This window comes from Brachyistius frenatus, unplaced genomic scaffold (genome assembly GCF_029030835.1).
Source record: "Brachyistius frenatus isolate BFR_SWC_R1_liver_20210118 unplaced genomic scaffold, ASM2903083v1 Contig_50, whole genome shotgun sequence".
NCBI lineage: Eukaryota > Metazoa > Chordata > Actinopteri > Embiotocidae > Brachyistius > Brachyistius frenatus.
In genome coordinates this window covers 1,053,522-1,080,352 of record NW_027210649.1, presented here as the reverse complement: position 1 = coordinate 1,080,352, position 26,831 = coordinate 1,053,522, and the positions used below count along the sequence as shown (strand labels likewise).

General features: G+C 44.6%; 1 protein-coding gene across 1 annotated transcript; it reads right to left on the bottom strand.

Moving 5' to 3' along the window:
- Positions 1-580: 580 nt before the first annotated feature.
- Positions 581-26,831, bottom strand: LOC138624252 (nucleolar protein 4-like). Its single transcript, XM_069704256.1, has 11 exons — positions 26,025-26,831; positions 17,502-17,657; positions 14,453-14,564; positions 13,016-13,125; positions 10,389-10,530; positions 9,303-9,595; positions 9,025-9,210; positions 8,339-8,527; positions 8,107-8,226; positions 7,771-7,960; positions 581-6,311 (listed from the first exon to the last, which is right to left on the bottom strand). The coding sequence occupies exons 1-11, from the start codon at positions 26,364-26,366 to the stop codon at positions 6,094-6,096; spliced, it is 2,058 nt and encodes a 685-aa protein (XP_069560357.1). The 5' UTR covers positions 26,367-26,831; the 3' UTR covers positions 581-6,093.

Below are 26,831 nucleotides of genomic sequence, written 5' to 3'. Positions count from 1 at the left end.
AATAGGCTTTACAATAGTTTTATGTCCTCGTTAAAGAAAAATATTTTAATCTTTTTCTTATTAGTCATTAAATTAGCAGTCGGGCTAATGTGTTGACTTAAGTAAAACCACACTGTAAACACACACAGGTTAAAACGTTTGCATTCAAACTTTTACTTGAGTAAAAGTGTTTATTAGTAGCAAGATAAAGTATAGAAGTAAAAGCAACCATATTATTAGATTATGTTTACTGATGCATCAGGTAGTAGCATTTCCGCTTATATTTACTGGGTGGTTTAATTGCATTTCATAAAGGCCTTCCCATTATAGGGATGATTTTAATTATTATAATGTGAATGGTTGTGTGTGTTGTGCTACATGTAGATTGTGTTTCAGTTTGTGACATCTGCAAATTATTGACACTGTTCATAACTTACCTCACTGCTTTCTGTGACTCTTCTGCCCTCTTGTGCACAATACAGTGAATACATAATGAAGTGAATTTTGTGTTGAGTCACCGGTGCGTTCTCGTTGTCAATCGGTTACCATTATGTGTGCAAAAATGACAGAAAAAAGGAAACCATGAGGCCGGGCTCAGTTTGATAGCTCATCGCACTATTTTATTCAATTACTGACATCTCAGGAGAAGAGGAGAGCCTTGCAACTCTGCTGTTGGTAAACCACTGGTGTTTTTTTTTGTTTTTTTTTACTCTTTTTTTTTTTTCCATAGCGTTGATGCAACACTGAAAAAGCGCTATTTCCAAACAAACACAGGTCCCTCATTAGTGATATGTAAGAGGCAGAGAGAATCTCACCTGGACAGTTTTGCATGAAACATACAAATGAAACAGGTTCAACCTTTTCTTTTGTCTTTTTGTAGTTTCACATATAATAATAAATATCCATACCTATAAACACTCCAAAAAAAAAAATCAAAATATTAAGTCACAGGTACTGGAAAAAGCTCCACTTTTAAATCACAATGATAAATGTACAAAACAATAGACATCTCATATAAATGTTAATGGTTTTCGTTAAGAGACTTAAATCTCATTTCAGAAGAAATCAGTGGATAAAAACTAAACTTGGAGATTCAGTATTTCCTGAGGTTTATGGGTTCCCCTTAAAAGGCCAGGAGAGGGGAATGGCTTTTATGTTACCGAGGAGATATTACAACAGGTCAAAGTGTACCTTTCAGGGCACCAGTGGGGTTAAGGACAAGGAGTTTTCCCTGACAACACGGCCAGGATATTAAAAGATTATGAGCACTTAATGTAGTATAATAAATGTACCTTTACGCCCCACCGTTCTCCATTTAGGCCACAATAGTATTTCAAAACAGTTGATTAAAGTAGTCTTAATCCTTAGTGAAACTTTGCTGGTCCACTTTGAGAAGTTGTGAAGCTCCCTTGTACTTAATATTACCTTTTAAAATGCTGGAAGCCACCACAACGCCGAGCCGACCACAGCCAGTTGTCACGGCACACTCTGACCATGTGACCGAGTCGTCAAAGAGGTCACGTCTGCAGTTGATGCAATGAAACAACAGAAAGGAAAATATCTGGGCAAATGTACACAGATTAGGGGAAAGATAAGGTGAGGAAAAAGAAAAAGAAGAAGAAAAAAAAGTCGCCTGAATAAAACAGAAAAAAAACAAAGTATTCTGAAAAACTGTACATGTAAACATCACACTTTCACTGAGTCCAAAACCAGAGGGGAAAATACAAAGCTTCACACAGGTTTACAGTACAACCCCCTGCACAGAGCTACAGTCTCTGATCAGTGCAGGAGAGGCAACAATTGAAATAATATAAATAACAATAGAAGTAATACAGACCACCACCAAATGATAAGTTAAAACAGGCAAAGGCTAAAACCACTTTGATTTTTTTTTTTTTAAACAGTGCTGTACCCACAGAAAAAAGAAAGGTTTAAAACATCTTTTATCACTCTTTGTACAGCTATACAGTACATTTATCTGACCACTTTAGCAATCCACAAGCTACCAGGGCATTTTTAATCAACACCAATAGAATACATTGTCCAGTCAATACAAAGAGAAAATCCATTGGGCATCATTAGGAAAAAACAAAACAAAACAACAACATGACAACAAGTGGTTGCCGTTGATCACAGTAACTCCAGCACACAGCTAAAATGGTGCTCAGCGTCGACTTGAGACAGAACATCGATCTGCAAGCACATGTTTGGTTGTGAAAATGGGAAAAGATTTCAACTCTTCAACCGAGTTCAACGTGAAGTGTAAGAGGATCCGCTATGGCTACAGTAACAAACGAGCAGGTTGGAGGAGACGAGGAAGACATGTGTGAGGACAGGCGTCCCACGTACATCTACGATTACGTCTGTTTGTGCGCGGAGGGGCGTTTCATAAAGCAACATGGAGCAAGTTGGGTGTATTTCAGCAAGGTGGAAAAGTCTGTTTTAAGTCTGACTTGAACAATTGAAGTCCTCTTTTAGCTCTTTTTTGTTCTCTACCAAATCCTGAGGGAAACATCAGCCTATGTAACTCCACCATATGCTCATGTCTGTCTGATGTTTGCTGCTGAACAGATAGTTTTCTGTGGTTTTTGTTTCTTTTAGAAATTTTAATTGAAAACAGCTGTCTGATGCAGCTTAAAAAGCCACTTTGAGGCAGGTAAGTTGTAGTTGGACAGTTAAACAATGACCTGAAACTCACTATAAATCTGAGAGGAGCTTCAGATTTGGGCCATAATTTTCTGTTGGCTTTTATATTGTCACATTAATTTCACGTCATGTCTCAAAACATACTAATCGTCTCGCTCTACAATACATTTCTATATAAACAGTTGGTTAAGAGTATGTTGCTTCCGATACATCAATATTTATGTAATAAATTTCAAAAAAGGATTACACAAAGAAACTTCAATCTGTTCTCATTCTCAGGGTGTTAAATACGACACACAAAGTGCGCTTCGGCATCGGCATGGTGACCACCTGGGTGATGTGGAACAAACACAGCGCTTTAATTACACTAACGTAATGTAAGTATTTTACTTGATGTGCCATACTTACGTCAAGATTTGACTCAAACCACGATTTTCTGCTAAACCTAACCACGTGGGTTTTGGTGCTTAACCGTAAGGCACCTTGTGTGTATGAACGATACACCAGCTGGCTGTGAGTAAACGGCAGTGTTGGACACCCTGGGATGAGGACAGGTTGGAAATGTACTTTTTTGCCAGATTTAAACTCTTAATGTCGTTACTAGAATCAAAGCAGAGCAACAGACTGAGCTGACAAGTTTTCCTTTACTTTATAGCATTTTGATTTGTTGCTGTAATATCTTTATTGTGTTGCTTTTTCTCAACAGACGCTGCTCCTGTACCCCCAATTTCTTCACTGAGAACTAATAAAAACGACGCCCGACGTCTCAGACGCTCAAACCTATGAAACAAATCTATCCGCGTTCGGTTTGTCAGACTAATGTAACACAGACTTTGCCACAACAAGCTCTGCTTCTCTGAGCCTCCGTTATGAAACCCCCCTCATCGTGCACACTGATCACTGATGAGTTCAACCTGAGCTCCGATAAAGGAGCCGGTATTATTTTCTAGATTAAAACTGCCTCTGATTGTGAGTCGTGTCAAATTGTCCTTTGTCATAATCAGTTCTCTGTATGTTCGAACTGAAGCTGATACTCCAAATGAGGTAAAGACACACTCAAATCACTGTGTTGGGTTACCTTAATCCTGAGCTATAAAGTGCTTCCAAACTTGCAATAGATAATAGAATTTAAATGTAAATGCAATGCAGCCCAATCATGGCATGGTAATGAAATGTGAAATGGTCATTTCGGACATGCACGTCCAACTCTAGACTGGCCTGGTGGTGGTGAGAAACTGATGGCGGACGGATTAATGATACATTTGATAAGATCTGCGATAAATACAGAAATATATCTCTCTAAACTTTGACAAATCAATAAGGTGCGAGCCACTTTCTGGCTGCTTGAAGAGTCATTGTCATTGTTTGGAATGTTTCAGCCGACTGAATTAAATCTTCACAGATTGATGTTGTACAAACTGGGTCACTCCACTTACACACAAACAGAAACACACACTGTCAACACCAACACTTATATCATCAACAACAAAAAGGGAAAACAAAAAATTAAACACACTTACACAACTGTTTTTGTGCCGAGTGAATCACCATTAAAAGTTGTGAGACTGTGCTCTAGATCTGCTTTGAGTACTCTTGCGTGTCCTCAGACCACACATACGCACGCGCACACACACACACGCACACACACACACACACACACACACACACACACACACACACACACACACACACACACACACACCATAGCAGAAAGCTGGGTGAGTAAACTGTGATGCGATCACATCTTTTTCAAAGATTGTCTCTTGCTTCTTTTCAAACAGTGTGTTTTCAGACGTTGTGTGAATGAGGAAAAGTGGAGACGTGATTCAGGGTTTGAAACCGCTGAGGTCGGAGCGGGACGACACGGATGGACGGACGACACGGACGGACGGACGGATGGACGAGGGAGTTTCTTTTGTCTGAGCAGCTCACACTGCATCCAGTACGCTGCATTCACGTGACTGTCAGTACAGTAATGGATGCATGCGAGCTCTATGTGCACTTTTTAATAAATCTTCAAGAATACTCACGGAACATTTCCTTCACAGAAATAACCCCAAATCACTTTAAAGTATAAAAAAAAAAGTTAAAAAAAAAAAAAGACGTGCAACATTAAGTCTCATTTTTCTGCCAGGTCCCATTTCCTTTTTGTCACTACAGAGGACTGATCCCGATACAGGAAATTGCCTCAGTCATGAGGTTAGCGATAAAGATCAGTATTCACAACAAACAACAACATTGAAATTGGCTACAATGCTGCATGAGATATCATTTCTTTTTTTTCTTTTTTTTTTAACAACTTGACAGTCACAACAGGAGAGGATTGTGATGAAGTTGTACCCTCTTAAAACGCCTTAAAATGCTTCAGCAGGTCATTTCAGTAAGCACACCATTACTGAGTGTATTCAATATTGCACCTTTTTCCAAGTTTCCAGTTGTACTGGTCATAAACCAAGAGTCTAAACAATATATTAATCTCCTTTTGTTTTGTCCCTGACAGGTGTCTGTGACCTCAATTTGCATACCCAGACTTCTTAAAAGCCTCCTTCCCTTTAGGTAATGAGAAACTGCCCGTGATAGAAATATTCATAATAAAATAAGTGAAAATAAAGTCGCGCTGGGTGATGAGTCTTTGTCTCTTAGTAACCACATGCCTAAGTGTCTGGAAACTGAGCACAACCGAGGTATCATTTCGACCGAACGTTGATGGATCTGTTCCTGTCAGACTTTTACAGGTGAGAACTGTCAAACTCTGTCATGTTGTTGTTTTACTTTCCCTACTTTTTTGTGTTTGTTTTTTTGCGTGTCTGTGAGTCAGCACATCCGACAGCAGCTGTTGAGGTTAACAGGTCAGTGGCGGGCTGCCACGTCTTTTAGCAGCGATTCATCTCCGGTCTATCTCATTTAGAAATGACTCGATTCAGACGACGCGATCAGATCCTGCCACTGTACAGCATATTTTGCATGAATGTAAAAATAGAGACGTCATGCTGCTGCTATTCCACAATTCATTTGTCCCAAACATCTGCGCAAAAGAGCTGATTTGGCTTCCCGGTGGTTAATCTAATCCAACACCTCAGTCTGTGTCCCAGTGCACATCGTTTTCTCACATAGATCATCGCTTCCTGAGACGAATGGAGGTTCAGGTGGTAAAATGAACTGAATGGGATGAATGGCTACAGATAACAGGGCACTAAGGTCAAAGTGAACCAAATGCATAAATAAACATTTTGTCAGCCTGTGATATGTTGTGGCCCGTCCGAATACAGAAACGTGTGGGAATAAGTAAAGGTAACGTACCTACAGGACCCACTGTGCGCCGCAGCATCACTCGTGTGCAACTGTGTCTTTGTTACGTGAAAGTCTGCCCAAACGTGTGTGACAGAGATGGACAGGCCGAGGGGGAGAGGGTGTAGGAGGGAGGGGGTGAGGAGGAGGAGGAGGGCGTTGGCACGGTTTGGCTCGGACTCAGTTCTGCTGCAGGATCAGGTTTTCCAGCTCGTCTGCTGAGCGGAGCAAGAAGGCCGCCGACTCCCGGTACCCCGCGATAAGCTGCCTCACCGCTGTCACCTCCGGAGGGCTGAGCTGGGCCGAAGCGCCGCCGCCGCCGCCTCCCTGACCATGACTGTTGGAGCTGGAGGAGGTGGAGTTGGGCGCGACGGACTTCATACTCAGATCTGTGGGACCTGTGGGGGAAACCAAGTGGATTTAAGGAACACAGCAACAGCTTTACCATGAAAAATGTCTTTATGTTTGGACATCAGACTAAATGCATCAGCACTGTCCTACAGAGGAGCTCTGTATCCCGAAGGAACATAGAGTTCTGCACACAAAAATTACAAAAAAACATCCTCTCTCAATTAAATATATACTAAAGCTATATATATGACAGTTTGGTGTTGATATATCTGCTGCCTCCCCAAAGACAAAACTTCAACGATCTTGTTGCTGAAATGCTGCTGTGAGACATTTAAACTCAATGAAATACTGAAACTGCTGGCGCTGTAGTTGCTGAGGAGACAATTTATGTGCAAGCACTAAAAGAAGATGAAGTAAATATGAACACGGACAGTTGTGGGACTTGTGGGAAGACAAAAGGCAGGAAAGTGTCAAATGTAAGCTCGAAGGGGAAATCTGAATTGAAGAGGTGAAATAAAAGAAGGAAATGATGAAAATGCAAGTTGAAAACTGCTGATGTGTTCTGTGGAGTCTGAAAGAGACAACGTTTCTTTAAAAAGACGGAGCTGTTGCATTTTGTAAATGAGCAACACCCTAGATTACAGCCTGAAATCCAAATTAAAAATGTTAGTGTGCGTACCAACACATACCTCTAGGCATGGAGAACAAAGATGCAACGTTTAAAGAAGGGAGGATCAGTCACTACTATATATGACTAAACCCTGGAAACGTGTTATATTTCAATTTTGTATTCCTTGGATGGAAAAGATAGGCAGACGTAAAGCTGCAAACAAGTGCTCTCCATCTCGAGGTTTCTTAATGCAGATCAAAAGCAATTAGAAGGGAAATTGCTTACATGTAATTTCCAAATTCTCATATATATGCTAACAGCCTGTAGAGGCTAATCTTGCAGGTTGCAGGTTTTGCATGTTGATCACAGGCAGAGGAACCAGCCATTATAAGAGTTCATAAACCAGCTGTGATTGTCCTTCTGCTGGTACCAAAGTAAAATCAAAATGTCCCATATAGTATTTAATAAGTACACTAAACACATAAAGAAACGATATTTCTACTGGCTATCCTCATTGTGTTGCCGTCAAGACCTGCAGTGTTGATAAATCACAGCATATATGTATTAGTTGGTACTGTGTTTTAGTCCAATAACGTACACAGTCAATTTGTATTAATTACACTTAATGTTTCGGGCTGTAATCTTAATTACATTTTTCAGCCCTATGAGATCCCAAAAAATAAGATGGATACCTCAAAACCCGCACAGATTAAAAACTGCTATTGGTGCATACAGTAAACCTCCACAGCTGCGTAAGTAAATATTAATTCCTGTGTACCGATCCTTTAATCACACGAGCAGCGTGTTAAATCTAATTTTCTTTTAAACACCCGGCATTACCATGTCTCTTTTGAACCTCATCATTTCATTGCTTCAGACAGATAAAGGCGACTCACCGTTGGTTTGTGCAGCACCAGAGTTCTGCTGGTTGCTGGCGACGGTCCCGTAACCCCGCAGGTTGTAGTTGAGGCCTCCGTTGGTGTAGAGCTGGTCTTGGGCAAAAGCTGCACTGGAAATGGCGAACGCTGACGGGGCTACAGAGGCCGGGTCTCTCGAGTTGGTTTTGTCAGCAGAGGCGGGCTCGTCCTGCGAAAAGTGAAACGTTTTCTTGTTTGGGCAGAATATCGGCGTTTATGTTGTGCGGTTTGCTGTTAATGATGCGTAGCCAGCCGAGCACATTCCCCAAAACCCTGCTGGGCAGATTCACAAACACCAACTGCCAAGACATTTACCGCTGCTTGGTAGACATCGAGCCGCATCCTCTTGGCAGCATTTCGGGTTTCGCTCTCGCAGGCGGCAGCGAGGATGTTCTCAGCCATGGCAGAGGTGAGGTGAGGAGGCGTTGGTCGTATCTGGCAGCAGGTCAGCGAGAGTTTTGCATCACAAATGTGAATATTTTGAGCTGATTTATGAGTCAATGTTGGAATTATTCACAAAACATTTTTGACCGGGGGCGCTTAGTACCTCAAAACCGCCTTTTTTCATGCGGCGACAGGATTTGAGGTAGGTGCGGATGCGCTTGCGGGAGCGCTCCTGAAACTCTGGGAACTGGCGGCTACACGACTCGATGATGGCCTGGATCTTCTCCTTGGGCTGTTTGGAGATGGGCACCATGCGGTCCAGATTCTCATCCACGAACAGACGCACAAACATCTGACGGAGACGGAGAGAGGGGGAGGGGAGAGAGGGGATGTAGAGCAGAAAAATGTAGGGGGGGAGGGAGGGTAGGAGGGAGGGAGGGGATGGGGGGGAGTGTGTGAGAGTGGAAACAAAAGAGAGGAAAGGGAAGCCAGAAGGGAGGAGAGGATAACGAGGGAGGGGGAGGTGATGAAAACAGGAGCGATGAAAATGGAGTCAATATTTCTGGTGTTTGCTTCTTCACTCATGTTTGCATTTTTGTAATTCTACACTTCTGCTGGTTTCTTTCAGACTCAGAAATGCACAAGGATAAATTGCCGTGCTTGAAATAAGTTTGGATGTGAGAATTTTTTTCTGTTCTTTGGTATTTATAAGGATAATATCTGCACAAAGTGTAAATACATGATTTAACAGCTGGGCTGGAGGCTGATGTCCGTAAATAACAACAGCACTGCGCCGTATTCTCCCTCTCCGTGTTTACTTCTGCTGCTACACTTTGACCGGTCACTCACATTGAAGGCTTTGAGTCTCTCGGGGTCCATTCCCTCGGCATCGTTGATCTTGTCACTGTCGTCGTGGTCATCGTGATCGTCGTCATCGTCGTCAATGATCTGTGCCCGACCGGAGGTCAAGTCCTCGGCGCTCATGCTCAATTCAGTTTTCACAGAGTCATAACTTCCTGAGCTGTAAGGAGGGGACTGAAACGACGCAGAAACACACAAAATGCCATAAGTAAAGATTATAGACGAAGACCAGGCGGATCAATCGGGAGCCAGGTTCCTGTCGTTACCTTGTTGGCGTACTCCGTTTTGATGGGGTACTTCCTGTTGGGGTCTGCGGGGTAGAAGTTTGGCGGCGAGCTCCCCGTCTGCAGCAGTCTGTCGCTCAGGTTGACCGGCAGCTGGTCCTCTGAGGAGGACGAGGACGAGGTGGTGCTGAAGTCCAGGGGGGCGCTGAGCCCGTTCTCTGTCACCTCCCCATAAGAGGCCCCACCATCTGGGGGGTTCCCACCCGCGGGCAGCACCTCCGGGGAGGTCAGGGCCGGCAGTCCGTTGGCGCTGCCGCTCTCCGAGGAGTCATCATCTGGAGGAGGGGGAGCGAAGAGGACGGAGAGGCGGAGATGAGCAGTGCGGATGTTTGTCATCATTTAGCATGAATGTGTGTTTGTTTACTACAGCAAACATGATTTCAGACTTCACGACAGAGTGGGTGTGTTACAGGGGGAGGGGACTTCCTGCCTCTTCCCGCATTTTGAAATTGTGAAGGAAGTGTGTATTGGGGTCAACTGTCAAGACAAATAAAAGTTACAGCAAAAGGAGGGAATCTTTGTAGTTTTTACAGCAGAGAGCGAAAGATACGAGGATGAGGAGGGGCTGGCGGGGGAAGGGAGCCTTCATCCCCTGCTGTGTGTAAATTACAGCCTTTTTAAACCAGTTCATGGCCTGATGTGACTGTGATGATCTCTACATGTGCCACACCTATGTTTACTGGAACATATCAAGCCTCCCCTTCAACAATTTGCCCCGATTTGAATGGTTTCTATAGTGATGTCTAATCTGCGATGGTTAACATCGGCCTTTGTCCTACTTCTTAAAGCTGTGAGGCCTGAGAGAGAGAGAGAGAGAGAGAGAGAGAGAGAGAGAGAGAGGGGTGCACAGCAGATTGGGCTACGTTGGTGTCCCACCCCCTGTAAGAGTGGATTTATTCGTACTAGTCCGCTAAGAATGAGGCAAGCTGCTTCCTGCATGACAGCAATCTGCACCCTCCATGTTTAACGAGAGTACCTTTGACTTTCAGACGTAAACAAAGCTGAGAGAAAAGCACGTCATACAAACAACACGCAGCACGGTGCAGACGTAGTTCAGTGGCGTCTTACCGTCCTCCTCTTTAATGGTGGCTGCTGGGTGGCTGACCCTCTCTCCGTTCGGTGGACTCGGCTCAGGCACTGCGGGCTGCTCAGCTGCGACCCATGTGGGCTCAGCATTGTTCATGTCCTCGCTGCTCACCGAACTGTCATCCTGCAGGGGGGACGGTGTGACAGGCCGAGAGCGTGAGACTCGGAAAGAAGACTGAATGAGCAGAAGGAGCGTGTGACTGCGAATCAGGATTACTTTTATTACGTCGGCTGTAAAAGGGAAATTAAACTTAATACTGACGAGATCCCCTCCTCGAGCCATTTCAGTGAGGGATAAAAATCCATTCATACGGTGTTAAAATGCATTTTTATGTTCAATGGAAGCTGATATGAAGCTTCAGTATGAGTTAGATACATAAAGTGGACCATCTTCCAAAGGTATATTGTCTTTAATGCCTTTTAGTGTTTTTTCCTTTGTTGACGTAGCAGACAGAAAGGAAGGGCTCATATTTGCTTCAGCTGCACTTGTTTTTGCAGGATGATGGTTGTAAACTTTGTCTCCCATCACTTCCACAGACATTTATTTCGCAAGGGCTCTCATTGTGCGGCCAGGAGGAACAATTACAGCAACCAATCCTGCTTTAGAGGTGCATTTAAGACTATAAAAACAGTGAAGCCAACCTTTAATGAAGATTTTTTTTATTTTTATATATAAACATGGTGACGTCAAACAGCAGAATAAAAGAGGAACTGCACGAGCATCTCTGTTAACTACTATGTTTCTTGGAGCTCCACTATTTTTAATAGTAGAGACCCTGAGCATGAGTAAAGCACAGGGGGACAGATAAGCAAAAGAGGACCTGAATAATCCCACAAACTATTTAAAACGCTGTCCTGAGCTTTGGCTTCAAACTACATTTGAATTACATTCACAACTCAGTCCAGAGCTGAGCTCCACAGAGCGACCTGGGCCGGTCGACTTCATGCTAACATGAATCACCTGCATGCACGCCGTCACGTGTCAGCTGGCATCTCACTCAGAGAGAGCACGACGACCACTGTGAGACGAGAACCGAGCAGAAAGGCATCTCGTCATCTCATTGCCCCCACACGAGCACACAAATAGGCCTAAACCCCAGGGAATACGCATGGGTCCCTTTGTAAAGGGGGTGTGGACGACCAAAATGCTCAGTGACAGCTCTATTAGGTACCAAGTGAGCCATGTTGCATTAAAGAGAGAGAGAGAGGGAGAGGAGAGAGACAGTCTCTAATTACAACGTTTCCAAATAGTTGGAACTGTTGAATGATTGATGTCTCTGTTTTACAAAAATATATAATTGAGAGACGAGGAGGGTCTACTTTAAAAAAAAAAAAAATTGAGGCCCAGTTCATGAAATGATTGACTTTACACAAAAATAAAATCACAGCAAAGCACTCAGATATCTAAAAAAAAATAGATTCTAAGGTAAAAAATATCTGCAGTTATTTTCATAAACAATTAATACTATTTCAAAATTTTATGTAGTTTAAGCTTCTCATTCATGAATATTTGCCATTTTGATTTGTCTTATGCTGCACTAAGATTAATTTTCTTTGGGAGTATAAGGACAAAAACTCTGAAAAATGACATAAAGCTAAATATTTCTGGTAACTTACCAACTAAATGATTAATAGATCATGTTTGTGTTTGTGTTTGCATAACTAGGCCAGTATCCACTTAAGCTGAATGACCATAATAAAACTGCATAACAGTGAGAATATTCTGGTTAAAAAAGGATAAAAAAAAAAAACGTGATTTCAGCACTTCTCCTTCAAACATCATGTTTGCAGTTGATTTCTTTACTAAAAACTAAGTCAGAGCTGACTTGTAAGAATCTCCAAACTTCTGCAAAACAACACGCCGACAGCTGAGAAGCGAAGCGGCAGCAGACTAAACACACACCCGTGAATTTACTTCTGATCTGCTTTTGTCAACAGAACAAACCTGCTGGATTTTGAACCAGCTGCTGCTTTGAACTCCAAACCAGAGCAGCACGCATATGGAACAAATTACTACAAGTCTCCTACAACACTGAAGTAACCCCTGTGTGATGGATAATTATTAAATTATTGGCCTGTTCATAGTCAGTCGGTGCACAGATGCGGCCAACAGCCTGAGCATTTGTTATCTTGTACTCACCCGCGATTCACAGTCTGGGTCATTGTTCCGGATAATCCTAATTATGCGTGAGTGAGGTCTACATTATCATCATCAAGTACCGCTCCCTGCACTTTAGTGGCAGCAGTTCCTGAGTGCTTCTGCCACAGCCACACATTGGGAGTGGTCTCGCACATGACGTCACTCGGTTCAGAAGCTTCGCTAATCCTCGGTTCACACTGGGCTCCTCCTCCCAGCAGGGGGCCTGCTCCGATTGTTTAAAAACTAATTAAGAGTTGAGAGGAAGGACGCCCTATTTTGCCTGCACAAAGCGTCTTCCCCCACAGCTTCAAAAGAAAACAATCACATGACCCGTCCCATCAGTATGAATACAGTTACGGTGAATGAGGAGATTTTAACAGTGGCAGACTTTTCTAATTAATCAGGGCAGCTTGAATTTATGTCCACACTTCATAAATATCCACTTGCAGAGAGAGAGAGAGGCACTTACCCTTTCAGTGGCAGTCATGCACTGCAGTTTCATTTGTTTCAGGTAGGTGGCAGTAAGAGGCATGTTGTAATCGATGAGGTCCGGGACCAGCGAGGTCGGTCTGTCATTTTCTGACAAAAAAAAACAACAAACAAAAAACATACAATTTAGTGCCTAATAAATATAGAGACAAGCAGATGATTCAAAGTAACACATCACATTTACTCTGCATTTCACCTGAGAATAAACTTTGAGGTTGTTTACTTGAATATTTCCATTTAATTCTTCTTAATCCTCAGTAGGCTATAAAGAACCAAGCATTTACTACTGCTTGTTTATTGAAACATCACTCTGGCTTTAGATTGTTGTTGTTTTTTGCTAAAAACTCTACTTAAATATATTTCATGAAGGTAAATTTTGAATGCAGGACTTTAACTAGTGAACAAAATATTTGTATATAGTGCTATTTATGAAGTAAAAGATTTGAGCACTTAAAATTTAAAGCAAGTTCTGTATTCTCTTTTTCTATGAGTGGATTAATGGACGTTTATTCACTGTGGACATTGGAGACAATTATATCCTCAGAAAGTTTATGTCACACTGAATCAAAAAGTATGTGTTTCATGTCTGTTTGTTGAGATTTGATTGAGTAATGACTTTGACAGGAAGTGCATTTGGTGCAAATTGTAGGACAAATCAGCCACAATAATAATAATAATAATAATAATAATAATAATAAAAAACAACTTCCTGTTTTGTGTGTTACTTTTCCTCCTTTATTTGATTCTTCTGTAAAAAAAAAAAAAAAGAAAAGATCTGAGCTAATCACACAAACTAGTTCTTTAAGAAACGTTTTAATATCCTGCAGCCGGCTGAAATCCAAACCTCTGCTATACGTAACACCTGAAATCAAACAATGTGTTCTGGCAGCTGTCTGCAGTCTCCAGTCCGACCACTAGAGGAACTCTGGGACCATTTTACAGGCTCCACCATAGGGGGCTCCACACAATCCCAGAGAACCGGCCCTCTTGAGTCTTTGTTACATCATGTTGGTGATGGATGAACACATATGTTTTATTAATGAGGCTTCAATTCAGAAAACTCTTCAAAAGTAAAAACACCTCAGATCACATCGGCTCATATTTAGTGTGTGACAGGACAATGGAGAACTTAGTGTCTGTTATTCACAAGAAAAAACACCAACATCTCTATTTCACGTGACAAAAAAAAAAAAATCAATATTCCTATGAATGACAACACAAATATCTGCCTGTTGTAGTGAAAGATTGATTGGTTCGTACCGTCTCCTGCAATGAAGTAATTAATCCTTTTCCATGTCATGTATGTCAAAGGATGTGAGCATTAACAACTCTTAAAGGTTGATCTCAAAAATAGACTATCAGTTAATGATGTCTGCAGAATGAAGGAGCCGGCTGCGGGTCGGATGTGTGGCTTTACCTTTGAACTCCGCGGTGCTGGGGTTAATGTGCATCCTCTTCTGACACTCTCCACAGCTCATTAGGAACCGAGTCACCGCCTCTCTGGGCAGGAAGGCGTAGGTCTCTGCTATCTGTGCCGGGGGGAAGTGAGCAGAGGACACTGGGTTATGGCAAGAAATGGCAGCAGATTTGGCTCAGGCTGTGGCTGAACTCAAGCGGCGTGCAGGTATTTTATTTTGTATTGTGCCGCGGCACGTGTGAAAGTTTGGGGTCAGTGATTATGTGTTATCTCGACATGGCACGAGGAGGAATCCTCCCTCTGGGCGATCGCTGGTGCTTTTGCATGGCCTAATTCCAGCTGCAGCCCTCCACATACTCCTGCTTTGATACCTCAACACACAAGTGTGGTTCAAATCTTTTCCCGTTTCCTTTCTCTTCCCGCTCTCTCAGGTGCAGCCGGCTAACATCCACACACCTCTCTCTCTCTCTCTCTCTCTCTCTCTCTCTGGCGCTCGGCCTTCCCTCCTCTTGTTTGTCTCCACTGCTATGCCACCCTCCCCTCCTCGACCCCCTCTGGCGTTTCCCTGTAAAATGCGACCTTCACGTGACCATGGAGAGGCAGTGGGGGTGCCCACCATCCCCCTTTGCCCACCAACCCCTCCCCCCCCTCTCCTCCTCACCCCACCCTCACCCGCCATGGCCCCTTGAGGCAGCTGAGAGGGAAAGGCCACCCAGAGGAGCGTACACCTCCCAGAAGGCCACAGTGACAGTTCCATATTATGCCCTGCCCCAGTGATGCTGCCTCCTCAAAAGGGTAAACTCTATGAGACGTGACAGGACCTCTCTACAGGGCACGAGGAATTGGCTCTATGACTTTTTTTTTTTTTTTTTTAATTCCTAGGGTGGGAGGATATGGGGGGTACCAAAGTCTCGCTAACCCCCCGCCACAATGCTGCGTCTGCACCTCTAAAGCTGCAAACAAAGCCCCTTGTTGTGTCAGGACACCACACACACACGACCGGAGACCACACCTCAGTCTGCCACATAAACTCTCGACTGCCTTTGTTCTTCAGACATTAATACCGTGACTAAAAAATAAAAATCTCTCAGGTTTGAGCACAAGTACTTTCTTTTCCTGGTAAAAGTGATCGCCTGTTCCCTTGGTAACTCCTGATGCAAAACATTATACATTATGTTCCCAGAGCTAACATAATGTATAATGTTAGAGCTTTTCACCGACCAAACAAAAGAAAAACAACTGTCAATCACCGGCGCTCCTGACTTCAGTCACGGGGCCCTTCAACAGCTTGGGACACCTAAAAGACACCTGACCTCACTTTAGGGCCTCTCATTCTCAAATAAAATGATCACACTGGGATTATTTTAAGCCTCCTCCAGCTGTGGGCCACTTTTCACACAAAGGATGAGGACAGGTTGGCAGAATGCTGATATTTAAAGGCTCCCAAACATGATGTGTTTATTCATGCAATGTTTCCAAGAGCTTTGTCGGACAAACGTTCAGGTAAACGAAAAGCAGATTAAACAAGAGACACGGACAGAAAAATAAAAATAAAAAAATCACGTCACCACCTACTCATGGCTGTATTTCTGGATATCTCTACAATGAAAACTTGTATTCTGTTTTGGAAACGGTGTCATGTAAACATTTTAAAACTAAACAAAGAGTTTGCAAACATGCAAGCAGTTCTTTTAGGCTGTGCTCGGTGCTAAATGTTAACCACAATTTGATAACAAGCTGACATTAAGCAGATTTAGCATGTTAGCATATTTTACAATTCAAACAAATCAAAGTGATGTTGAGGCTGAAAGCTTTGACCTGCTGGTGGCGCTAGAGGAAAAGTCATTGGATCACCAAAGTCAGTGGGATTCATCCTCTGGGAACCATGAGCGTTTGTACAAAATCTAATGAACCTGATTGGTTGGAAGTTCCTTATCAAGAATAACTCCTTGATATGAACCGTCTCCTTTTCAAGGGGGTCCTTAACATACAAAATACGCAAACACAATCCAAGACATTCAAACAAAAGGATACAAACATTACAAGATAATAATACCATACTCGACCAAAAACAAACAAACAAACAGACAATAATACACGTAAAATAATTAGGCATACAGAAACAGGAGAACGTACTCCGTAAAAAAAGAAACAAAGATGGATGATTCATAAACCATAGAAAAGCAATGATTACAGCGATATCACCAAACAACAAAAGCCACAGAGAATCGTTATCGTTATAGTTATAGGTGTTATTATGGGCATTTACAACTCCTATAATAAGAAGACAGGGCATTTATGAACAAGTGAATAGATGATATGACTCCAATATTAATAGGTAAGTTATTCCGATAGGAGTGAGCTTTAAATATAAAAGCTTTAGTAGCTACTGACTTCAAAACCACAGGAACAGAAAAAAAGCTGGTAGATGGGAGTATGTTCAGGTTACCTACAAGTTCAATATGAGCTTCTTTATGTTTTATATGTTCACAGAACAACTTGTGATCACCTGTAATTCCTGTTAGTGGATCAATTGCTACTGATTTTTGTAAGATGTTAATTTTCTCCAGAAGAGGAATCCTACTGAAGCTGCTGTTCCTCAGACTTCAGGTTGAAATTTGAAATTTGTCCAGAACTTTTTGACCAAATATTTGCAAACCTAATCACATTCCCATCAGCCTCAGCACTATTTGTTCGCACACTAAACCTGGTAAATACAATTCGGACACCCTGCAAGTCGGACAAAAGAAATGTTTTTTTGGAGCTCGCAAATTTCAGTGTGTACAACTTCTCATTTCCCTTCATGTGTAGTTTTGTGTGCTGCAGCTGAGGCCAACAGGGGCTGGATGTGCTCTCGATCCGGTTTCACACCACAGCACGGCACAACGCTCACAGATACGCACGAGACGAGAGGGAATAAAATATGATGCTTGTTCTGTTGACTTTGTACTGACTCGATTTGGCTGGTTTTCCCGTCAACCCACTCACTATCAACAAGGAGCAGCACTGATTAGCTGCACCTTGCAGGTAGTTGGCTGTGTTTACTCACCGCTTTGTAGGTCTTCTTCTGGCCCGCATGTTTGGGCGCTCTGCCGGGATCGGCGCCCATCTCCACGTGCATGGCATAGATGATGTCGAAAAAGTCCTCCACCACGGCTACACGCTTCAGGGAGGAGTTGTCTTGGGCCGAATTGCCGTCTGAACACTGAAACACAAGCAGACACAGGAGTTTAGTTGATCGGCCCGGCCTCAGGCTCACAGAGATAACTTGTGTGTGTCAACTAAGATCATTGATATTAAAGCTGCAAATGGAGGATCACATGAATCATGTGATTGCAGACAGTCAAACACACTGCACATTGTCCTCACCAGCATTGCAAAAAAATAAAAAGCTGAAACAAGCTGCTTTGTTCTGTAGAGCTCACTTCCTGCAGTCTTTAAAATTCCCCTTTAACTGTAGAAGTCTCGGCCCCGGCCGGGTCGGCAACCATCACTTCATCTTTGCTATGTTTAAAAATAACACGGTACGAGACCAACAGTCCCTCCTACCACCACCTCTAGCAGCCATCCTGCCTCCCGTACTGCTGACCCCGTCGCCATAGAAACTACCACTGATTTCTCTCGGGCAGGTGTGCTGGGCAAAGGGTCATGTGACACACCACAGAAGTAGGATCGCCAGGACAACGGCCTCCATCCACAGCACCACATGGGGCTTTCCTCTCCTTTCTCCCTCCATCTCTTCCTCTAACTCTTTCATGGCCTCGTTGCCTTCGTGCAATCAACACTTTGCATTTTCCTACCAGATCTTATCATCAGATTCCCGCACCTGCTGATATTTCAAACATAAAGTGCCCCGGCAAGCATAAAATGGAACAAATGGCTTTGGGCGTTTTAATTAGTTTTTTTACCCCGTGAAGTCCACCTCTTGCAGGCAAATATGAAACGAGCTCTGACATTTTCTGGAAATTGGGTTCTGGCCAGGGTGTGATCTTTTCTTGTTTGAGTGAGAGGAGAGTCCTGAGTTCAAAAAGTTGTCCCCCTGGCATCGAGGAATCAACCCCCCCCCCACACACACACACACACACACACACACACACACACACACACACACACACACACACACACACACACACACACACACACCCCTCTGCTGACATTTCTGCACAGTTCCTGGGATCTGACATTTCATTTTCTTGTTTTCCCCCAACTGCATCCTCTCTCCTGCCTCCTGTCTTCATCCCATACCTCCGTCCCGTCTTCCCCCCTCCCCCCCCCACCCCCCACCTCTTCTCTCTCTTTGCGCCTGCTCTCCCAAGTGCGAGGTAATGATCGTTGCCATGGCAACTAAAACCAGCTCACAGAGCGGGTTTGTTTTAATCCGGCCCTCTCCCTTTACGCTTTCCCTCTCACTCTAGCCACTCTCCCCTGTCAGCATGGGCCGAATGTAATGATAATAAATGGAATAATAGCGATCCTCCGCCTCATCATCACAGCTGTAATCTATCGCACTTGGACGTATCATCATCTTTTCCCCCGGTGACATCACCGCCACCGCCACCGCCACCACCGCCGTCGCCGCCGAAGCTGCTGCTCCTGCTGCTGCTGCTGCTGCTGCTGCTTGGGACAATGGTGTCGGGTCCATTCACGCTGGATTTGGATAATCTCATACAACTGTGGGGTGTGCAGTGCACCCACACCGCTGCTGCATCCTCCACTGAATTCTACCACAACAAAATATCCAACATACACACTGGGTATTCTGCTGGGAGCGTTTTCTCTGACCTGAACCAAAAAAAGAAACGCATACACAACACTGCAACCCATCAGGAGCTGCTGCTTAAGTCTGAACCTGAGCCCAAACAATCATTTTCTTTATCAAATAGGGTATGAAATGTGAGAGAAATGAGCATTATAATTTATTAGACCCCAAGATTATGTTTCCAAATGTCTTGTTTTGCCTCTCTAACATTTAAGAAACCCCCCAAAAAAGCTGCAAATAATCACATTTAATTGGCTGGAATTAAAAAAAAGTGTGCTTAAAAAAAAAAATGACGACAACTACTATCAAAATCATTGCGGCTCTATGTTTGCACAGCCCTCGAGTAAAAAACATGCGCTTCCTGAGACCTGAAGGCCTTCTCGGGCATTCCTGCACCAAATGAGACGTTTTACTTTCCATACACAAGTCAACAGGGAGTTAAAGATTCACCTCTAAAGACAGCGTGCTTTCAGTGTGTGTTTAAGAGCAGTACATGTCTACCGGGCAGAGCTCGTAGCTGGAGCATCTCAGAGGAGAACAGCTGTTGAGCAGCGCGCTGTAGATATTTGGTCTCTTCAGCAGCGTGCCTCTTTAAAGAGCAAAGGAGACATGTCAGCATCCCTAATCGCCGACAACACTGCAAAACTCTCGCCCTCCTTCTTCTCCTTTTCCTCCTTCTCTCCATCTTTCTAATCCCGTAGGACTTTGCTCTCCCCAGTCACTGTACAACCAGCCCCCATCCCCTGCGCCTCCCCCCTGTCCCGCACCAAACCGCTCTGTTGCTAGGAGACTGGAGGGGTTGAGTCGGCTGCCCCCACCCCCGCTGGCAGTCTCACACACACACGCACACGCACACGCACGCACACGCAAACGCACACACACACACATTGTAGCAGAAGAGTCACTGAGGAGAGAGAGGAGCAGTCCTACACACAGGCAGGTCAGGAGGAGGAGGAGGAGGAAGAGGAGGAGGAGGAGGAGGAGGTGGGGGGGGGGGTTCATGGGAAGCAGCTGGGTCACAAAGACAGGCCGGCAAAGATAGAAGAGACGCATCACACAAGAAAATTAGCTCCATGGTCGAGCAGATAAACACGAGTGTCACATGCAAAAAAATGTAGCTCGGCGCTCAACTTTTAAAGTCGAGCAGCAAATAGATTTTATTTTTATAAGGTGGCCGCGCAATAAGTAGCTTAAGTGGTGGGAGTTGGGATGTGTGCTCAGGTGCTTTCTGTGTGTTTATATCTGTGCATGTGTGTGTGTGTGTGTGTGTGTGTGTGTGTGTGTGTGTGTGTGTGTGTGTGTGTGTGTGTGTGTGTGTGTGTGTGTGTGTGTGTGTGTGTGTGTGTGTGTGTGTGTGTGTGTGTGTGTGTGTGTGTGTGTGCGCCCAGAAAGGAGGGAGTAAAGATGGCTGTGTCAACATTACTCATGACTCAGATTATCTCACTGCAGATGTGACAACAGGTCATCTTTTAAAGTCCCATCTCCCCTCTGTAAATCTATCAACTGGCTAATGGACACGTAAATGGGACAATCCCTGTTTCTGCTGTGTGTGTGTGTGTGTGTGTGTGTGTGTGTGTGTGTGTGTGTGTGTGTGTGTGTGTGTGTGTGTGTGTGTGTGTGTGTGTGTGTGTGTGTGTGTGTGTGTGTGTGTGTGTGTGTGTGTGTGTGTCACAGAGGAGACAGCACAAGATAAAGGTTTGTATGAGGGAAAACTGGGATAAAAGAGACTATTACCTCCTCTGTGTCCCCAATTTTTTTTTTTTTTTTTTTATCTAAAGCCTCCTCCCCTTTTATTCCTTTTCTTTTCCCTATCGTCCTCTCCTCCCCGCTTCAATTCATAAAGCCCCGTCATTAAATCCACATTAGGTGCACTGAGCTCAACCTCTCTGTCCTACGTCCATGGTATATATGTATGTGTGTGTGTGTGTGTGTGTGTGTGTGTGTGTGTGCTTCTCTCTCGTACTCCCATGATGAACATTATTTGATAGAGTGTGTGACATCTCCAATATCCCACCGAGCCCGAGACACAGACGGTCCCACCGGCCCCGCGAGACTGGCACTGTTGATGTTCCAGTCACTGACTCAAAATGGTATGGAAATGACTCGCACATACATCATCACATCCCAGAGTCCATTTCGCCATTTCTGAGCTATTATCATACTGTCCCAGTTCGTTAAACGTTGGCCTTGCGAAGGTATTAAAAATGACAGTGGCGGTGTGGTAGGAAGATTATTGCCGTCTTAAAGACTCTGTGTGTGTGTGTGTGTGTGTGTGTGTGTGTGTGTGTGTGTGTGTGTGTGTGTGTGTGTGTGTGTGTGTGTGTGTGTGTGTGTGTGTGTGTGTGCATGCAGAACACAACTCAGACTATCTCCCACACAGGGGGGAGGCCCCCGGGCCAGTTAAAAATGGTGTTAATTTCTCCTCCTATGGGAAAGCAAAGAACTGTCTCTCCATGGCAACAGAGAGGGTGCTGAAGGGAGGAAACACAGAGCATGCGATCAGCGACCCCCTCTTTGTACGAGCACACATACACGCACACACCACCACATACGTGCAGTATGGATTTCGTCTCCCATTTACAGTAAGTCACAGTAACACGGCAACGTCTGAAATGACCGAATGAACACACAGGGACATAAACTTGGTTCCTTAACAGGCGTTAAATCTGACTCTCGTTTAACAAAGAGGAGTCTTTGCACTCAAACTGACACGTCACCGGAGAAGCGCTCTAAAAATGATGGAAACAAGTCAATATCCACCACAGTCGCTCAGGTAAATCCTCTGCAGCGCTTGAGACGAGAACAACTGGGCTGATTCTTGTTTTGGGCTGGGATGCATTTTGCCGTTTGAACCCAGGAGTGGGAGCCCATGTGTTGCTCCTAATAAGCACTGCCACAGAGGGATGAAACCAACCCCCCCCCCCCAAAAAAAAAGGCCAGACAAAAAGCACTGGATATTCACTATGCAAAAATAACATTAATGCAAATGCTGCTGAATAATAGGGCCAGTATTCTTTTGACTCTGTGGCCCTTCCACAAAAGACAGGCTCTCAGGGGAAATGCAGACTAATTAATCAGATAATAATGATGATGTTCCTCTTCCCTTTCTGACGGCGAGGCACAAACATTCAGGGCCCATTTTCCGAGACAGATTAGGAATCGTGATTTGTTATTTCTATACGAGGTGGGGACGTCCTGAGACAAACCTTTATTTTGTAAATTGATAGCATTAATAAATCGTCCGCTCGGAGAAAAGCTCTTTGTGTGGTGGTCCTGTTTAGTTTGGTCCAGTCCTGTCACTTTAATGGCTCTACAACTAATGTTTATTTGCACTGGCAGCTATTGATTGAAGCAGCAATTCGTCAATAAAATTCCAGAAAATACTGAAAAAGGTCCAGGGTGGACTTTTATCAGAGGAAAATCCCAAAACCCAAAGACAAAACAGGATATTGTCACATTCGAGACGCAAAAACCAGAGAAGGTTTGTTATTTTTGTTTGAAAGATGACAGCTAATCAATTATTAAAATTGTTGCCAGTGCAGCTGCAATAATTACCTGATTGACAGACAATAATCTGCAAATATTGAGATCTTCAATTAACATCTTTGACTGTTGGTAGGACAAAAGAAGACTGAAGACATCACCTGGAGCTCAGACAAACTGTGATGGACATTTGTCTCTGTTTCCTGCAGGCGTAGCTGCCAACTTTCTGGCGATCAGCTGTCAGTCATCACAGCTTCAGGTCATTCCTTTAAGTCTGATAGTTAAACAGAGGTTTTGGACACATCATACAAGTTTAAACAAAGATTTACATAAGCTTATGTTTTCTGGGTTCTTAAATGACCCGAGGACCCTTCAAGCACTTTTAAAACATTGTTCGAGGTATTTCAGTGTCTGTATGTGAGAACTTGTCCACCAAAACCTATTTGTGCGAGAAATGAACAGAGATATTTACAGATTTCAGTTGGCATGGCAACAAAAAGCAACAGCTCGCAATATTTCAACATTTTCAGTACAATGCTCATGTCAGCTGAAAGGAAATGCACAGTGCGTTTAAGCGTTTCTTTTGAAATCGGCTGCACTCGGGAAGAGGCTTGTGCTCGTGTTGTGTGCCATTCTGTGGTGCATCTCTCGTGCCTGTTTCTGGTCCTGCTCCCCTCCTCCTCTGTAGCGTCCTCTAATCAGGACATAATGAGAGCTAAACGAGGTTGCATCTCCACACTGAGGGCTGCCGGATTCTCCGAGCAGTGGCAGGGCGAGACAACATGAGTCGGAGGACAGAGGGTTGGACAGAAAACACGAGACAGAAAATAATTCTGTGTCCGGCTTGAAAGGAGGCATCTACGCCGGGTCTGTGCTACTGTGCCCTGCCTTTCTGTCCCGTCACACACTGAAGCCGCCTTGTATGCTTCACTGACACATAGAAGAGACCCTCTCTGTCTGCACATCAGCCACCATCCATCCCTACCCCCACCCAGCCTCCCGTCATTTAGCCCCATGCCTGCCCCCATACAGAAACTTGGCACACCCTGGGAGCAGCTGCAGCGGGGCTTCCAGTGCTCGAGCTCCAGACACGCCCCCGGCCCTGCAGCCCTGCGAGCAGCCACTGACCACTGTGTGCGTGTTTGCGTGTCACTTTTTAGACATCCTATTTATAAAGCTCACGAACACACAAGCCTGAGAAAACAACATCATGCTTTCTAATACAGTCACATGCATATAAATTGGTTGATTTGTGGCTTCTGACTCATCATTAGAAGCAGCCTGTGTTGGCTGATGTTTTGTTTGTTGTTTAAATTTCCCAAGTGGAGCTGAGTCAAGGGGAGGTTTCCCCCTGCCTTATAGCTACAGAGCATGTGCACTCCTCTCCAGTAAATTGTAAACTACACTTTTTTTTTTCTTCCAGAAACACTTGCTTTTCTCAGCCTCCTTTGGTTTAACTCAGAGTTATTTCAGCTCAGATGTCGTGAAAGGAACTTCACGGAGAACACAACAAAAAGACGATCTGAAGAATGTTATTACAGCTAATACTAGGAAAGAGGACATTTAAGAGTTTACATCAACAACAAAGGTTAAAAGCCACAAACAAAAGCTAATCAACAACACATTTGAGCCACCATCTGCACCTGCAGGGACAGATCACACCTGCCCTCTAGCCCACAGGAAACATAATATTGACCAGAGATTAGAGGAGTTTTGTGAAGGCAGTTGGCCTAAATCTAAATTGTTCATTCACACAGGTAAAACACCTGTGGAGGGATCAGTGCTATTCAGCGAAAAATGAAAGGATTCAACCTCTAATCGGGGCCAATATCTCCTCCAGCTTGTTAACACCAAATGTGTTTCTTCTTTTTGTGGTCCAGAGAGATTCTGTCCCAGCAGGGCGGGTAGAGGGTGTGGGGGTGTGGGGTTGGGTGGAGGGTGTGGGGGGGTGAGACTATTCCCGAAGGCTCTTATTTAAAATGGTGGTTGTCTCCTTACTGGCACAGCAGGCCCGAAACACCATAGACGTGGGCGCGCACCCACGTGCACGCGCACAAAAAAAGAGCGCTGCCGGGGCACTGGCTGACAGCTCGTCATGCACATGTTTATCTTGGTAATCCGAGAGAAAAAAAAAAAATAAATAACGATGCACGTTAGTGTGATGCACCTGCAGCCTCAGCAGCGGGACGACGATGACCCGACTTCCATTTTTACTAAAGAAACATCACCACCTATCACCCACATCCGCGTAGAAGTGAAGTCTGAGTAACTGTGGGCGTACGTCGCTATCAGTCCCGAGCAGACCCTTTTGTTTCCGCCACAGCCCCTCACGTGGTCACCAATTACGCACAGCTACCTCGCTCCCGTAAATGTACAAATTAATCTTAATATCTGTCCCTCCCGGAGACAGTTGGGTTTATAAAGGTTAATGTCGGACGTACACAATAAAATGCGGCAGAGGCAGGCTATCCTGGACTGCACAGGTGTTGCCAGAGCAACGAGTGCCTGTGAGCCGATCCGCATCCTGCCCAGGACAATGAAAAGTGGGGTGCAAACACTCAGACTGTCTGCCACAACACGAGAGCCTATTTTATGAAAAGATCAGATGTTTGAGAAGCCTTTATTGGCACTCCCAGAGGAAGACACGTTAACGTGGCCGACACAGCCACAGTCCGTGTTTCTCGGTTCAGATGGGACAGTGAGGGCGCGTGTCCTTTGATGAATTGCTGACAATCAAACCTGCTGAGCCCCGCAGCAGAGAGGTGATCTGACATCTTAAGTTGGCTTTAATAACATCTAGTCCCCTCAACGGGCACACCAGAGCACCCTGACATAACCGACCCACCAACATGCCGCTGCATCCACGTGCGCGCGCACAGCATCACCATACCGGGCTACACGAGACCCGAACAGCACGGTTCAAACAAAATGTTGTGAATAGTCAATTATTTGGTGCTTTGCACCCGGCAGCGTGTCGCCGACAGGGCTTCAACCTCACTGGCGAGATGGCTATGCATGATAGACTACCTTTTACAATGGCGATTGCCAGGAGGCACCGGCGTTGCTATGGCAGCAAGGGATGAGAGTAGGGCTGTTCTGGTTGGGATGTGGACAAAGTGAGGCTTCATGAGGAAAGATGAGGGCGAGCCGGGACGACAAAGCATTACAAGTTGTCATTTTATTCATGTGACAGGTGCGTGCTTGCAGCCCGAAATAATGACAACTTATAGGTGGCAACGGGACACCTCGTGCGCGTGTACACGCACGTTCTCTATCTGTCACACACACACACACACACAAACAAAAACACACACACAACACACACTTTACCGTCGACTTGACCGGGACATATAGAACGGGTTTCCCTGGAGCCCCCTTCTTGTTGTGCTCTCCCAAAACGTTGGTCCCGACCTGAAATCCTTTAGACTTCACCCAAAATTTGAATTTGGCGTTGATGTGGCTGTTGTCGACATAAACGCCATCCGACTCGTCGTTCTGCAATAGTGTCTGCATGATTTTGTTATATTTTCGCCGGGTGACGGTCTTTGTTTTACCGGAGTCTCCATAAGTCCGGAGACACCAGTCCTGAAATTCACTGAACATCTCCGCCTCCAACACGACCGGACTCCGGCTCCTTTTGGGCGCATCCACGCACGCCTTTTTCGTTGCCATCGCTCCCCCTCTCCCTCTGTACGTCTGAACCCGTTCAAACAGCCCAGGCTAATAAAGAACAGACTTGAGCGGGTTGGTTTTCCTCCTCTCGTGCCCGCTGTCCCGCGTCCAGGAGGCTTGGTTCAGGTTTTGGGACGCTACCTCCCCGTGGTTTCCCAGTAAAAGTGAGCCGGACAGCAGCACACCTGTTTGCAGAGGAGCAGTGCTGTCCCGAACCGCAGCGGTGAAAAATGTCACTTCCTCACATCATCCGCTGAGGAGCAGAGAGGGGGGCTGTCCTATGCTGAGCGGGTATCTCCCACCTGTGCGTAAAACGCTCCACACAAGGGTAGGCTATGAAAAAAAAAAAAAAAAAAAAACCACAGTCCTCGCTAAACAACAAAGAACACAGACAAAAGCGTGGAAACAACCGTCACTCTCAGTTCCTATCGACCTACTTTCTAACAGCCAACACTATTTTCGGAT

Coding starts and splice junctions, on each gene's coding strand:
- LOC138624252 (XM_069704256.1), bottom strand. CDS start 26,366: ATGGCAACGAAAAAGGCGTGCGTGGATGCGCCCAAAAGGAGCCGGAGT. Junction 7,961..8,106: donor TCGATGTCTACCAAGCAGCG/GTAAATGTCTTG, acceptor CACTTTTCGCAG/GACGAGCCCGCCTCTGCTGA. Junction 6,312..7,770: donor TGGTGCTGCACAAACCAACG/GTGAGTCGCCTT, acceptor TTTCCCCCACAG/GTCCCACAGATCTGAGTATG.